The sequence below is a fragment of the Zonotrichia albicollis genome, chromosome 3 (genome assembly GCF_047830755.1).
Source record: "Zonotrichia albicollis isolate bZonAlb1 chromosome 3, bZonAlb1.hap1, whole genome shotgun sequence".
In the NCBI taxonomy this organism is placed as follows: Eukaryota; Metazoa; Chordata; class Aves; order Passeriformes; family Passerellidae; genus Zonotrichia; species Zonotrichia albicollis.
The window spans coordinates 55,050,768-55,065,231 of NC_133821.1; the positions used below are offsets into that span (position 1 = coordinate 55,050,768).

At 41.0% G+C, this 14,464-nt stretch overlaps 1 protein-coding gene and 1 long non-coding RNA gene across 2 annotated transcripts in view; one reads left to right on the forward strand and one right to left on the reverse strand.

Annotated features, from left to right (window-relative positions):
* Nucleotides 1-2,283: 2,283 nt before the first annotated feature.
* Nucleotides 2,284-10,349, reverse strand: LOC113459358 (uncharacterized). The gene is made up of 3 exons (XR_012579572.1): nt 10,210-10,349; nt 6,836-6,901; nt 2,284-5,676 (listed from the first exon to the last, which is right to left on the reverse strand). It is a non-coding gene; the product is annotated as an uncharacterized LOC113459358 (long non-coding RNA).
* Nucleotides 9,719-14,464, forward strand: part of SLC35F3 (solute carrier family 35 member F3) — a 163,210-nt gene continuing 158,464 nt past the window's right edge. Inside the window, exons 1-2 of the mRNA XM_074537493.1 lie at nt 9,719-9,854; nt 10,134-10,363. Of these exons, the coding sequence (XP_074393594.1) occupies nt 9,802-9,854; nt 10,134-10,363 (283 nt within the window). The 5' untranslated portion in view covers nt 9,719-9,801. The remainder of the gene's footprint in view (nt 9,855-10,133; nt 10,364-14,464) is intronic.

Consider the following 14,464-nt stretch of genomic DNA (forward strand, 5'->3'; position numbering starts at 1 on the left):
TACCTTTCTATCCTCAGCCACAGCCATATGAGAGGTCTTAATAACCTCCTTTATATCCCAGGAACTTTCTGTAAATCAGATTAGTTGGCCTCTCCCTGACCTTCCCACTATATTTTTGCTTGTCTTGTTGGTCTGTGTCAAGAAATACCACTACACAGACAGCACAAGGTGCAAACTCCTGCAGTAAGATGGATCTCAGGTGATAAGCAGGTGCTCCACAGCCTTCCTGCCTATTCTAGAACAAGGTAAGAAAAGGTATTCTGAACTTCAGAAGAAAATACCATGCAGATAATTGTTATCACTAGTGGATAACTATGGGCCCTTTTGTATTATTCTCAGCTATTTAGATTCCATATTAATGAGTTCTTAAGGGTGTACACAATTTTTTCATCCCAAAATTTCCTTTTTCTGCTTCTGAGTAGTGGAAGGAGGTTCTGGTTTGTTTTTTTTTTGTTTGTTTGTTTGTTGTTTTTTTTTTTTCTTGGTGCTGTTAACTTTTCCCTTGGGATTTGGCTGCTTCTGTTTTGTTATTTTGGTGACTGCCCCACTCATGTGCCTGCCTGAGTTTAAGAAGCGTTGGGACAACACTTTAAGGCACATGGTGTGATTCCTGAGGATGGCGCTGTGTTGGGCCAGGAGTGGAACTTTGATGATCCTTGTGGTGAAATTTGAGCCATGGAAGCAGGCAAGCAGTGCTCCTCCTGACACCCCTCTGAATGACAGGCTGCATGGAAATATCTTTTTTGCTTCATTTTTATCTTTACAAAATGTCACCAAAGAACCTTTCTGAAAGTTAGTGCGACAAACTGCATTTCTGAAAGGTATGACACAGACAACACACTGCAGCTCTGAGCTGGCTCATAGGCCAGAGAGCTGATGAGCATTCATAAGTAAAGCATGAGAATCAAGAATAATTAAATTTCATCAGATAAAATGATAACTCTGGAGGGGATGAAAAAAGTCTTCATACTTAACCAGAGAATGGGCGTTCAGAAATGGGAAAACAAGTCATTACACAAGCCCCAGGATTTATTTCCTTTCAATCTTGTTTGACAACTAAAACTTAATAAAATGGAAAAAGCAAGGAGGCTGCAAATAAAGAGGTAGCTATTGACTAATGCAATACAAAACATTAAATGGTATAATAGCAGCAACAGCAGCAACACTTCCCTCAAAATCTAATATTAGTCTGTGTTTTTACTGGTGTGATTTTTGCCAGGCACATGAAATAACTGCTGCCAGTGAGCAATGGAGATTGATGTCTCTGCTGTGGAGATGGACAAGACTGAATCCATGCTCTGACATATGTGTCCTGCTACTTCCATAACGCTCATGGAAGCTGCAGCAAACACGCCTAAGCAAAGCGCTTTATTGTTTTAGGATGGACAACTGCTGTTCCTAAAGTGCATGTGTATCCATGCACGTTTATCTCTTCAAAGTCATGAGCAGAGCTGCACATTACTGCTGAGTTTTTGTAAAATTTGGCTGTTAAAATTAGGCTTTTAAAATGGCTTCTGTATACTGCAGTATCTCTGTTTGAGTATGATATTGAAGAGTATTACACCAGGTTGTACAAAGAGCATCCACAACTACTGGAGGAGGGAGGGAAGGGAGCGTGACTTGGCTTTGCAAGGACCAGGTTGTTTTTTATGGACTAATGCAGCCAAAGTGAATTAGAGGCATAGAACAGCCACCTCTGCAACTGCATTGTGTGGGTGGGCTTTTGTCTTGAATGGTATCATAGTAATTCACAATTCAGGAGGTGGGAGGAGAAGCCACAAAAAAAGGCTCTTTTATTTATGACAACAAAAGGAATAAATGAAAATTTTCTCCCTAAGAGATGTCAAAAGCCAGGCAAAAATATGTTGTGATGAGTATTTGTTTTGGTTTGGTAGAGAAATACATTTGAGGTTACAAGACAATAATTTTAGTAGCAGCTGAGGGTTAAACCCTTGTCACAAATGTGTATGAGTACTGAAGGACTGCAAAACACTATCTATAGCTCAGTGCTCAGGAAGTAGCAGTGGTTGTGTTTTATTAGGGCTACTTTATTTCTTTTTTAATGTTTATGAAAGTGCATCCAAGGCAATATAAAAATCCCATGTGAGTTACAGAAGGTGCAAATTACATCTTCATTGCACTGTAAAGCATAAAAAGTTGCTGGTTTTCAACTTTTTAATGTGTGAAATCTCAACTGCAGGAGAACAATAAAAGAAAAATTATTTATTCTATTTATTTTTCTTTTTAGCTATTTGATACACTAAAATTTTTATTTCTGTCAGGCAATAAAAAATCCAGTTACGGAGGTTTGCAATGTCCTTGTTTTCTCTATTTATTACAGATTTTAAATGTCAAGGCTAACATTTTTACTTATTTCTAAAGCCAAACGCTCAATTAAAAACAAAACAAAACAAAACAAAACCAAACCTCAAAGTGACCTGAAGAAGACCAGGGGGGAGATACATTCCTACAGATCCTCTGTTTCACACAGCACTGTCATCTCCTGAAGTTCCATGGAGTTCTCTGTCTTAGGAATTGTAATTTTTGTCTTTGGATTACTACTTCAAGGACTTATATTGCAAAATAGATAAATATTAATATTAATAAATATATAAATATTTTGCAATATTTATATTGCAAAACAGATAAGAGAAGTGTCCCTTTTCTAATGAAGATAAGTAAGCATAATGTGATCTCTTCCTTACCTACGTGTATGGTGTTAGTTTGCCTTCCTCATATTTATCATGTTGTTAATAGGGCTCAATTTTTCTTTTAATTTTCTCACATTCCCCATTTTTACTTTAATAGGAATTTTGCAAGGGCCAGAAAAGGAAAACCTTTATACAAGGAAAATCTTTAGCTCAAAACCAATAAAGGTAGCCTAGAAAAAGGAATATAAAAATGCATTTTAGAAGAAACATTACCAAGACAGCAACAAAAGGTTCCATGAACTTTTAAGACACTCTTATGTGTTTCGCTTAAGCAAAAATAGAAGTTAAGATATTTGCAATAAAATTTTCTTGTAGTCACATTTTTTTTGAAAATACATTGAAGTGATTGATCACAAAAATCATGTTACCCTTCACAATGAGAGCCTACCAGTGAGTTCAGAGACTAGACATTGGAAGCAACTCTACTAAACTGGTGAAGTTTCACTGGTATGAAGCAGCTTAATTGAGCTTAGAGGATAACTTCGCCATAAATTTTAATGTGTTGAAACTAGTGTGCTACTGTTGAGAAATGCAGTTGCTTCTGCATTTATAGAAATATAAATGTGTCTATATAGAAAAAACTATTTTCACCTAGGTGACCAGATGTAAAGAATGTTTTAACTACCTGGGACATTCACTTTACATATTTAAGTAAATAATCTAAGCACTGTTTTCAAAACAGAAGGTTGAGATCTGTTTTATAGGCTGTTGTGTATTAGGATTATAATGCAATTTACTTGACAATAAATCTTTCTATAGTTATTGTGCCACAGATGAATGATTTTAAACAACAATGATGTCATTAATCTTGATCTTTGTGATGTTTTGATAGGCATGATAATGTACACATGCTTTTCATCCACTTTGTCTATGTCTTTCTGAGCTGTATTTGCTTATACAGATTGTGAGGGAATAGTTAAAGTGGTGTAGTACATCTGTATCAATTCTTCTAAAATAAAATGTACCTTTAGACCATCAAGTGATGCTAGCATACTTCCAGCTACCAAAAAAGAGAAAAAAATGAACTAAAACACAAAAACCCTGCCAGAGGACATTGGCATATTTGGCTTTTTTAAAACTAAGCTTTTGTACATAGTTTTCCAATCAGCATGCACAGCAAAATAAATCCTGTTGCATTAAATTGCATATGGAGACACCATACTATTTAACATATTGTTCTGTGCAGTAAGCAGCTCTAGCATGAATGGGCAGAAGGGAAGTCTGCACAGTTAGGACCACAGCTTTTGCAAGGTCATCTTCTCCTGACTCAACCTTTAAGAATATGATTTAAAAGCTTTTTGACTTTCTTCAGCAAATGGCCTTTGGCAGGATTAAGCTGTGCTGCTGCCAATCCAGCTCAATACCAAGCATGTTAATGAGGTGTCTTGGCCTTTTTATTAATTCTACAAGCAGGGTAGTCCATTCAGCAGTGACTGAGAAAGTTTAATCAAATAATCTCATTGTTCCAAATTTATCACCACAATAAAAGAATCTACTAAGGAAATACAAGATGAAAGAACTCATTTTTAATGCTATAGCATTTTCCACTAAGAAGCAGGGCAGCCTTGAGGCTCGCAGCAGTGCTAATGTCTGCCTCTCTCTGGGTATGCACTGTGTAGGGGTGTTGCAACCTGCAGGAACGACCTGCATAGCAAACTGTCTGCCCCTGGCTTTTACTGTTGCCCTCACTAAACATTTATACTCTTAAGAGATTTACTTTTTCTAATGAAGTCTTTCGATTTCAAAGAACATCCGGGAAAAAAGTGTAGTGAGATACAGTCTTTATTCATGACAGGATGAAATCTGTCCATTGTAGGAGACAAAAGGTGAAGAAAGGACACTTTTTTGTATATTGTGGGGAGAAGTGAGGTCTGAGTTGGTGCAACAGAATAGTTACAGTAGCTTCCAAAATTAATTCCAAGTCTGGAAAAATAAGAATGGTTAACTTACAAATAGGACTCAAAATGCTTACATAGAAGTAAGCAGCTTGGCCCCACACTTTGGAAGCATTTGGCAAAAGTGTAATGCTTTTTTGATCTTCTATGCTTCCAGATCAAAAATTCAGCTGTGGGTTTTTTAATGTTTCAGACACATGTGCAGCTTCAAACAGCTACCATTAATTTTATACAGTAAAAATTGCCTGTCACATCAGTTTCCAAGTGTTTCTTTCTCTTCAGAAATCTCTCCTGCTGAGAAATCTGTGCAGTCCAAGGCTAGTGACACATTTTTTTGCATTAAAAAAATCCAACTTTAAAAACACCTTCAAAACTAGAAAACAGCCCATAAGTTTATCTGAAGGGTGAGAATTATTAGGTTTTTCTTGGGGCTAACACAACACGAATATTGTGCTCTAGTTTGCTAAAGCTACTTCCTTCCCTGAGCACAAATCCAATAAAAGTTTTCTTTCATATTTTTTCTGGAGTCCTTAATTCTCTTTCCTATATTTTTCCCCCTCATTCCCTGATTGTTTGGCTCGCCTCTCAGCAAACTTGTGGGACAAGGGGGAACTAGGAGTCACGCACAGATAAATACAGAAAAATTGCAGTACCAGTATCCAGCCTTTCCTTCACCTGAGTTTCGTAGCCTGCTATTTCTAGCATAAACAAATAATGTGAAATGGCAGAACATGAAGGGATATCAAGGCTACATAGCATACCAATGGACTTTGACACTTCTGGCATTTCTTAAGATATGGGATATTGAAGAAGTCTGTTCTGCATTCTCTCATTAACACCTCCTTTTGGGACTCTTGCTGGAGGAAGGAAATGTTACTATTTTTCTGCTCTTTTCATTTCAGTTTTTGATTGGAACTTGGAAGAGAGGCACTGGCAGGGCTCGTACGCCACTAAGACATGATGAGTTGTCCTAATTTTTTTATGCACTTCTCATCGAACAATGGATATCAAAACAAAAAATAGGTCTATTTTCCATTCCAAATATAAAGGACTTCTATTTTCCACTGTGTCTGTCAAAGAAAGAAAGTGAACAGTTTATATTCAACCACTTCAAAGTAGCAGATTAAAATCAGCTTTCTTTCTATAAAGCAGCATACCTCCCAGGAACTGGGACACTAACTGTGTATGGCCCTTCCTCACTATAACAGGCAGCTAGATTGTCATTTCCAGAGCTTTCCAGTTACTTTCAGCAAGGTGTCATGACAAAAATTCTGATACTTATTTGGTTTTGCCATGCATTGCAGGGGATTCAGCGCAATGTGAGAGCTCGTGAAAAATTTGCTCTCACTTGTCTTAAATTCATCTGACTGCTCTCTCAAGCACAGTGTTGGTTTCTCTACTTGAGAGAGCAAGGGTGATTCTGTCAGAGGTGGTCAGGCTGACTTTTGCTTCTCATTCAGTCTTCATTTGGCCGTTCTCCGACTGCTGTATCAGTTCTTCTTGGTTTTCTGAGTTTATTTCAACCACTTCAAGATGGTATTAAATATTTTAAAAACATTAATGCAAGCAAATATCTAGGATGCACTAGACAGTTTCTGCTTTTTTTATTGTTGTTGTTGCTGATTCAAAATATTTTGTATGTGAAATGCATTATGCTCAAAGTTGCACTCCTGTTCAATCTGAACATGCTACAATTAGTCCCATGGATAGAGCTGGAGTCATTTGGGTTATGCAGCAGCATTATATTCATGTGGATGTCAAATTTGACCCCAGCTGGAGAAAATGAATAGCTTTGCCCTACAGCATTTCCATATATTATACAGGACTTTTATCATGTATATTGTATTTCTGTCCAACACCCAAATACCCTGGGACAGGAACAAGTTATTAATAGCTTGGGCTTATACCTTCTGTGCTAAATATAAAAATACTAAGAAGCAGGACTAAGCATCAAATGCAGAATAATTGGTGAGAAGGGCACTTAAGTCTTTCCTTGCTTAAGGAGTGAGCTAATTTTCCTTCTAAAGATTCAGGTTCTAAGGCTGATTTTTATGACCTGGAAAAGAAGGACCATATCAACTTCATGCTGCTGTTTATACAGTAGTGATTGTGTTGTTGCCTGACGAAACATGGTTGCTATCTTAGTCTAGAATGTCAGAGAATCTTTTAAATGTAAAATTCTTATCTTGGGGTCATGGTTGGGAGAAATAAAAAAAAAAATGCACTTACCTTTCTCATGAAAAGAGTAGTATTTTGATAAATGTAAACTTCCATCCCAGAGAATCTTCTGGCAAGCTAGTATTGATGGGAGGTGAAAATAAATACAGTTTAAGTTATATTTTCCTTTGATATGGCATCACACTGTAGACAACAATGCTAATATATCTTAATGGCTGTGCCTTTTAAGAGCTGGATATCAGTCAAGCATATAATTTCATGTTGTCTGGAAAAACATAAAAAGGAGTATCTAAAAGGACAGAATAAGGCACCACACTCTGGAATAATTAGATATTGTTCCCTTGCTATAGAGTTCTTCTTTTTAGAAAAATACAGTTTCCTAACCCTTCTGTGTTTGAATGATTGCAGGTGTTTTACTAAAGTAATAAACTCTCACTAGTAAGAGGTTCAGAAAGCTGTTCCCAGTGGCTCCAGCTTGGTGCTGCATACCATTTTGCCCACTATTCCTAGAGTAGGTATATTCTGCTTAGCTAATTTTTTTCCGTACACTTTGTGGAATTGCTAGAATACCACAAGATTTTCTTCTCCTTTTATTAAAAATCTTAAACAGCTCCATAAATCTACAAATGCCGAGTCATGTGGAATCCAAAACTTTATGCTTTATTGTCCAATGCCATACAGCTACAGTTTTAGCTACAATGCTTGAACATAATTAAAATAATATACATAAGAATTTTTACTTGCATGTCTCCAGCAGCGGCTATTTTTAAAGAAGAAACATCCCTTACAGCAAGGTTTGGTAAGATCCTAAGAGGTAGCTGTTTGTAGATGTTGCTGTTGCACTTATAAAATTTTGAAATGTCATCTTTATTAAATGTTTCAGTGAACTTTAAGATGTTCACTCCCATGCACTTTTTTCCTCTCTTGCAAGAGGCATGCTCACTTCAAGTTTGTCAGCGCTGCCACCCAAGCTGTTCAAAGTCACTTGTGTGTGTGAGAGGAGAAACACCCATCCGTCATTTCATTTGCACCTTGGAATGACAGCAGCTGGGGAGTAATAAAACAGCTGAAAAAATTTTACTGGATAGAAGAACAGGATGCTTCTGGCATATCAAAGTGGATATGTGTGTAATAGGGTCTCTGACTTCCACAGCTGCTCTCTGGTGCTATAGAAGATGAGCAGCTAAACACATCAGTGATGAAGGCACAATATATAGCAGGGCTGCAGCAGCCTGTGCTAGTTTGCAGCAGCCTATGCCAAGAGGCAGGTGAGTGCTCAGCAGGTGTCAGTCACTATTGGCTGGTCAACAGTGTTTGGCTCCCTTCATTATTGGAGCCTTTGCTGGCTCTGAAACTATGTTTTATTTCTGGACGTATAATCATAGAGGAATTTTACACTAGATGCATGCAGTATTATGGGAAATTCTCAGAATAAATCCTATCCTTGTCCACCACGTAAAGCCAGAGAGAGCATGGACCGTGCATACCGAACGATGCTGGTCCAGTGATGGCCTTGGGAGGCCTGACTGAAATGATTAATCCATTCGTGCCTTTCATCACCATTCCTGCCCCAAATGCCCTAAAGAGACTTAAATCATGACAGTGATTGGTATCCTTAGATTTAGTGAGCATGGTGCTTTTATGCCCTCATCTTAACCAAAATCATCCTCCAGCATTGATTTGTGCACCCTGCAAGGGTTTCTGTCACTACTGGCGGGCAGCATCGAGCACGTGCACAATTACCCTCTGTTTGCACTGCTGGACCACTGCCGTTCATCTGTAGTGGATTTTGGAACCAGCTTCCTTAACAGCAAACATTTTCCCTCTTCACAGGTTCAAAATAAGGGTTGTAGAGGAAATAAAATAAAGTTAGTGCTTTATTCAATACATGTGTATTTAGGATGATAATTCGTTTGATTTTCATTTGCTGGCTATGTTTTATACTTTCCCTTTCTGACCATGGTGCAGTGATGCTGTAATGTTCCCTTCAGTGACAGTGAAAGGTTGCATTTCACTGATCCAGCTCACTTCCACATTTGATATCTTGGTGGTTTAATGTTCCAAGTAAACTGAGCTAGTGAAGTGGTGAAAGGTAACAACCTTTTCTCCTTGGACTTGATTTTTACCCCCTTCCAAATATATATGGATACATATATACAAAACACTCTTTGACTTCAACTGTCTATACTTCTAGGTGACCAAGTTTTGCCCAAGAATCTAAATTTCTTTATTATCAGATTTTAATCTTATTTGTCTGTGAATTAATTCTTTGTATAAGGTAATATCAATGCTCACATGTTCATTTAAGCTTAACTGCATGTTTGCCACTTAAATTTGGTGATGGATTAAAAAAAAACAAAACTAAAGGTGAGTTGGTAGAAGGCTGCGTGACCCGGAGCTGGTTCGGCAGCCTTAGGGGGTATCCAGGTGGGTCCCCTCGTCAGACGGGCTCCACGGTCTCTTCAGAGCCGGTCCTGCTGGGCTCTCCGGCCCCCTCGCGCCGTTCCGAGCTTGTCGCCACGGAACAGAGGGGGGAACGGCTTGGCTGCTCGATCGAGCGGGCACACCCGGGCAGGAGAAGCCGCCCAGGGTGTGAGGCGGCCCCGGCAGGGTAAGGCCGCCCCGCCCCACCCCGCCCGAGGGCCGCTTGTGGCGGCGGCGGCGGGCCCGGGGGCTCCCCCTGCCGGCGGCCGGCGGGAGCGCGCGGGGTGGGGGGCGCGGAGCGCGCCCTGCCCTGCCCGGCCCCCGCCGCCGGCGCTCGGCGCTCCGCAGGCGGCAGCGGCTCGCAGGCGGCAGCGCTGGCCCGCCCGTCTCCGTCCCTCCATCCCTGCCCGCCTCTCTCCCTGCCTGCCTCTCCCGCCGGGGCCAGCGCCAGCCCGGGGACCCTCTGCCACGGGGGCGCCGCCTTCCCCCGCTCGCTCCTTTCCTTCCTTTCCGCCTGTTACCCGGCCGGTGAGAGCCGCCGGCTCGCCCCGCCGGGAAGCCTGGGCGCCCCCCAGCCATCGCTGCTGCTCCCCATGGGGATCCGGGAGTTCCCCAACGGCTCCGCGCGGGGCAAAGCCGCCACGCTGTGAGTACCCGCGGGGCCGGGCGGGCGGGCCGGGGGGACGGGGACACCCCACACCTCGCCTCACCTTACCTTACCTCAGCCCAGCCGGCGGCGCCGCCCGCTCCCGGGGGTCGCTCCGGTGGAGGAGGGCGGCGAGGAAAGTTGTGGGTGCCGCGGGCCCGGGCCGGCTCCCCTGCCGGCGGGGGTCCCGCCGCCCGCCGCCAACTTCGCCCGGGGCCGGCGGAGGGCGGCGGCGCTGGCGGCGCGGCCCCGGGCTGACGCTCCTCTCCCGACCCGCAGCGGCATGCGGCGCTCCCCCGATGTCAGCCCCCGGCGGCTGTCCGACATCAGCCCGCAGCTGCGGCAGCTCAAGTACCTGGTGGTGGACGAGGCCATCAAAGAGGACTTGAAGTGGTCCCGCTCCGTGGAAGACCTCACCAGCGCGTCCGTGGGGCTCACCTCCATCGAGGAGCGCATCCTCCGCATCACCGGCTACTACGGCTACCAGCCCTGGGCCGCCAGCTACAAACGTGAGTCCGGGCGGGCGCGGGGGGCTTGCCAGGACCGGGGCGCAGCCAGGAGCCGGCAGAGGGATGGGGGTTCGAGGGGCCGAGCGCTTTAGCGCTGGAGCAAACCTCGCTCCGTGGAAGGATGCGCTCTCACTCCCGGCGAAGAATTCGATGCCCGTGTTGCCTTAGTCCTTTGGCAGTGGCTGGTTCACGAGAGCGTGGTGCTACGAATGATGACAGCTAAATTCTGCTAAGAAAATAGGTCAAATATTTGTCTTCGCGTTGCAGGCATACTTAGCGACGGTGATTACCGTGGGTTGACAGCTGTGTAAAAGCCCCTGCACGCTCATGCACATACCATTTCCACAAGTAACGCGTTATCAGTGTGTGTTTCTGTTGTTTTAGGAGAAAATTTCTGTCAAATTTTTGCACCACTTGAGCTGAATGATCTGTCTTTTCCTCTGTCGAGTGGAGCTGTTTCTTCCGTATGCATACACTTGAGAAAGAAACTTCAAATGATAACGATATGAAGAGAGGTGTAGCTGTATTCCATCACATACATGATTTACAAAGGAAGCATTACCTCAAGTTGTTGTAATATATCAACTAGTACTTTTTGTGTAATTTTTGTCCATCTTTCATCATGTTTATGTCAGTTGTATGCATTAAAAAGTTACAGAATAGTTTACCAATTAATTGAAGTCATAACATTATTTTTATTTTCTTAAGGTCGTTTGAAATATCACAGGGGTTTTTGTTGATAAAAGGATTCTTCTGTAACCAAAATCATTGCTTTGCTGGAAACACTGGCTCTGATAAAGTGGTTGTTTTCATACTGTGCTTCCCTACGTTTTAAGTGCAAATGTTCTGAAATATTTACTACTAGATTATCTGTTTGGCAGTATGCTTAATAATGGAATAGAATGATACAAGAATGCATGGCACACAGTACTAGTTCAGTTTTTCTCTGAGGGAGAGCTGGTCTTGATTGCCTGAAAATTGGACTTTACTAATAAATATTCTAATACTCTTCTGCGAGAGCCTTTTTTTATTTTTTCCTTTGATTGCAGTTATGACAGAAATATCAGATATTTGCTGCTTTACTCACTAGGAATGTGATGTTTCTATAAGAGCAATTCCAGTGCCTGGATTGGGGCTGTTCTTGAGAGTAAAGCTTATTCAGGCCAGTTTTAAGGATCAGATCACATGTGGATGCCAGACTGAGTTGGATGTTAATGGTTCTATCTGACAGAGTGACTAATAGTCTAGCTGAAGTCACACTGAGCTGCTGTGGCTGAACCTTCTGAAATAATAAAGGTCATGCTGGCTCCTCAATTATAACCTATTTGTTGAAATTTATAACTCTGTCTGAAAAAGTTAATAGCAAGCCTAAAACTGCTATTCTAGTTACATTTTCTCTCCTAATTCGATCTGAATAACAAAATTACATACTTGAGTTATAATGGTGGGCAATAAATATACTATGTGTCTGAGTTTCATAAATGTGTGTCCAAAAATAATAGGTTATGTGAATGTGTTGCCAATTTAAAATCTGAGTTAGTAGGAACGTGGAAGGACGCGTAGAAGGAAAGATACATCTCTACAGCATGGTTTGAGGAGAGCCATGTTGATCTGCATCAGCTGAATAGCTGACTGAATAGGGTATATCATCTAAAGTGGGAAGACAACTTTGTCACAGCTGCTTTGAAACATCTTTGAATGCTCCTTCAAGTTGGGCTGATGTCTAGTTTTGGGATACGGACTTTCCTTGAGACTTTGCAGTTAGAAAATTTATTTGGCTGAAGTACTGCGAACAAATGATTTTCATTAAGCTTAAATTGCAACCTGGGTACTCTTTGTCATCTTATTTTGCATCCTTGTAGACAATTGGATGCACTATGATTATAATTATGGACTGCATTAATAATGGACCTGCTTTGCAGAAAATAAGTCCATATTATGGTATGATCTAGATTTATTTATTCTGTCTCTCTTGGTGACATTCTTTTTATTGTAACTAAATTGCCTATAGGGTCAGATCTACCTCTTTTGCACTGCAGTGCATTTCTTTTATGCTTCATTTAGACTGTTTATATATATATATAGCTGTATGGATGGATGTATGAAACTGAGATTCAGAAAGCTTTTGCTTATTTCGTTGTTTTTGTTTTAGCAAAACTCCATTAGGGAAACTACCACTGATAAACTGAGGTAGTGTTACCATGACCCCAAAACTTGCTTGGAGAACAATTTGAAACATACCGGGATACCTCAAGGTTATGTAGCAACTCCAGTATTTAATATTCTTATAAATTCATTGGAAAAAGAGGAGGAAGAAGTGAAAATGTGTGTAAGACACAAACTGGATTGGACACAATGAGAAAGGACTTGTAGCATTACTCTAGGGAGACCTGTCCCAGCCAGGTGACTTGCTGAAATGTCAATAAATGTCATTCAGTTATCACAAACAGAAGCCTCACATTTTCTGAAAACGCTAAAATTACCTGCCAACTTGCACATTACATTGGCTGGTGATTTTGGGACTGTACACAGCTCAGGGAAGACCTCTGCTGTTGGACTGCACTTGCAAACCAGATTTTAGGAGCTGCAACAATGCAATGTAGTTCCTGTGTGTTAGGATGCCTTCAGCAAATTTAGGGTAATTATAGTTATCTGCTCTCAAAAAAATATTACTGGAGACTCTGAGATGAGCAAGGAGAAAGAGTACAGACAATCTGTAAAGAGCATCAAGAGTTTTTGCTGTTTACCTTAAAGAGGTTGAAACAAAAGTGTTGGAGAGTACTGGCATGTGTTGCTTAGGCAGGTAGAGAGGTTTTCTTCTGGTCATAAGAGAAAAAAGATAGACAGGAAAAGAAGCTGAAATGCCATCAATTAAAGATTGATAGAAAAGAAATCATATTGAAGAAAACATTTTATTCTTGAGATGAAGATTTCAAGGAATTATAATAGCAGTGATAAGACCTAGAATTGTGATAAAATGGGAAACATGCTGGAGATAATATTAAACTTCGTTATCTAGAATTTGAATTAGCCCCTCCTTAGGCTGTGAGGAGACTTTTCTTGAGGGTTTCTTGTGCTTCCCTCCATAGCATCTGCCAACCTTTAGAAAGAGGAATGTTCTAATCTGGTAGTTCTTATTTTTCTGAATTCTTTGATTTCCAGGGTAACTAATTATGTGGTTAACTGCTCTCCAGTCTAAATCAAATATTCATATGTGTCCCATGGGGAATATTTTGCAGAATGTGATTTGATTTTTCAAATATAAAGGCAGAGGGGAAGAAACAGATAAGATGCAATCAGATTGCAGAATCATACCCTTATGCAGCTTCAGATGTAACAGAGCTCAATATTTGTGAAATTATCATTATCAGTAAGAGGTAAGTTGACTTTCATTTTTTTTCTTTTAGTTAGAACACAGGGATCATAGGCTTTAATAAAAATGCCCCCAAAACAATGCCATGAGATTTGCGGATCACACTGGCAGTCTTCTTGTAGGGAGATGAAGCTGTTAGAGCTGTATTAGCACTGCCATTCTCATCCATGAAGGTTATGTGAATTCTCATGGTTACTGCCTCTGGAAGCCTGGGACTTCAGTTGAAGAGCAGAGGCAAGTTTGGAGGTGAACAGCCATGTTTTAAGTTTCCATTTCACAGCATTGTCTGTTGGAATTAGTTTTCTAAATATTTTTCGATAGTTCCCTAGGAGCTTTTCTGTACTTGAGAAATACAGGTGTCACAAAACTCTTGGACTGCCCTTCTGGTCAGTATGGAAGACTTACCTATTTTGATGATTGTAGCAATTGGCAGGGTGCTTGTTTCCACAGGAAATGTTCACAATTATCACCTTTGCCAAACATTCATTTTTCTCTAACTAGGTCTATTTTCTGGTGATTCAATATCACAGTGTGTCATTATGTGATTAGTATTTTAAATACATTCACGTGGGCTTGAGCCAGCTATCCCTATTTTGCAGTCTTCTTCCTACAGATCACCTGCTTCCACTCCTTGTTTAAGATTAGGGTCTTGCTTTTAAAGCAGGGACTTTCATGTATCCTTAGCATGTGTTCATAAATACAGACTTATTATGGACAAATCAGGATTG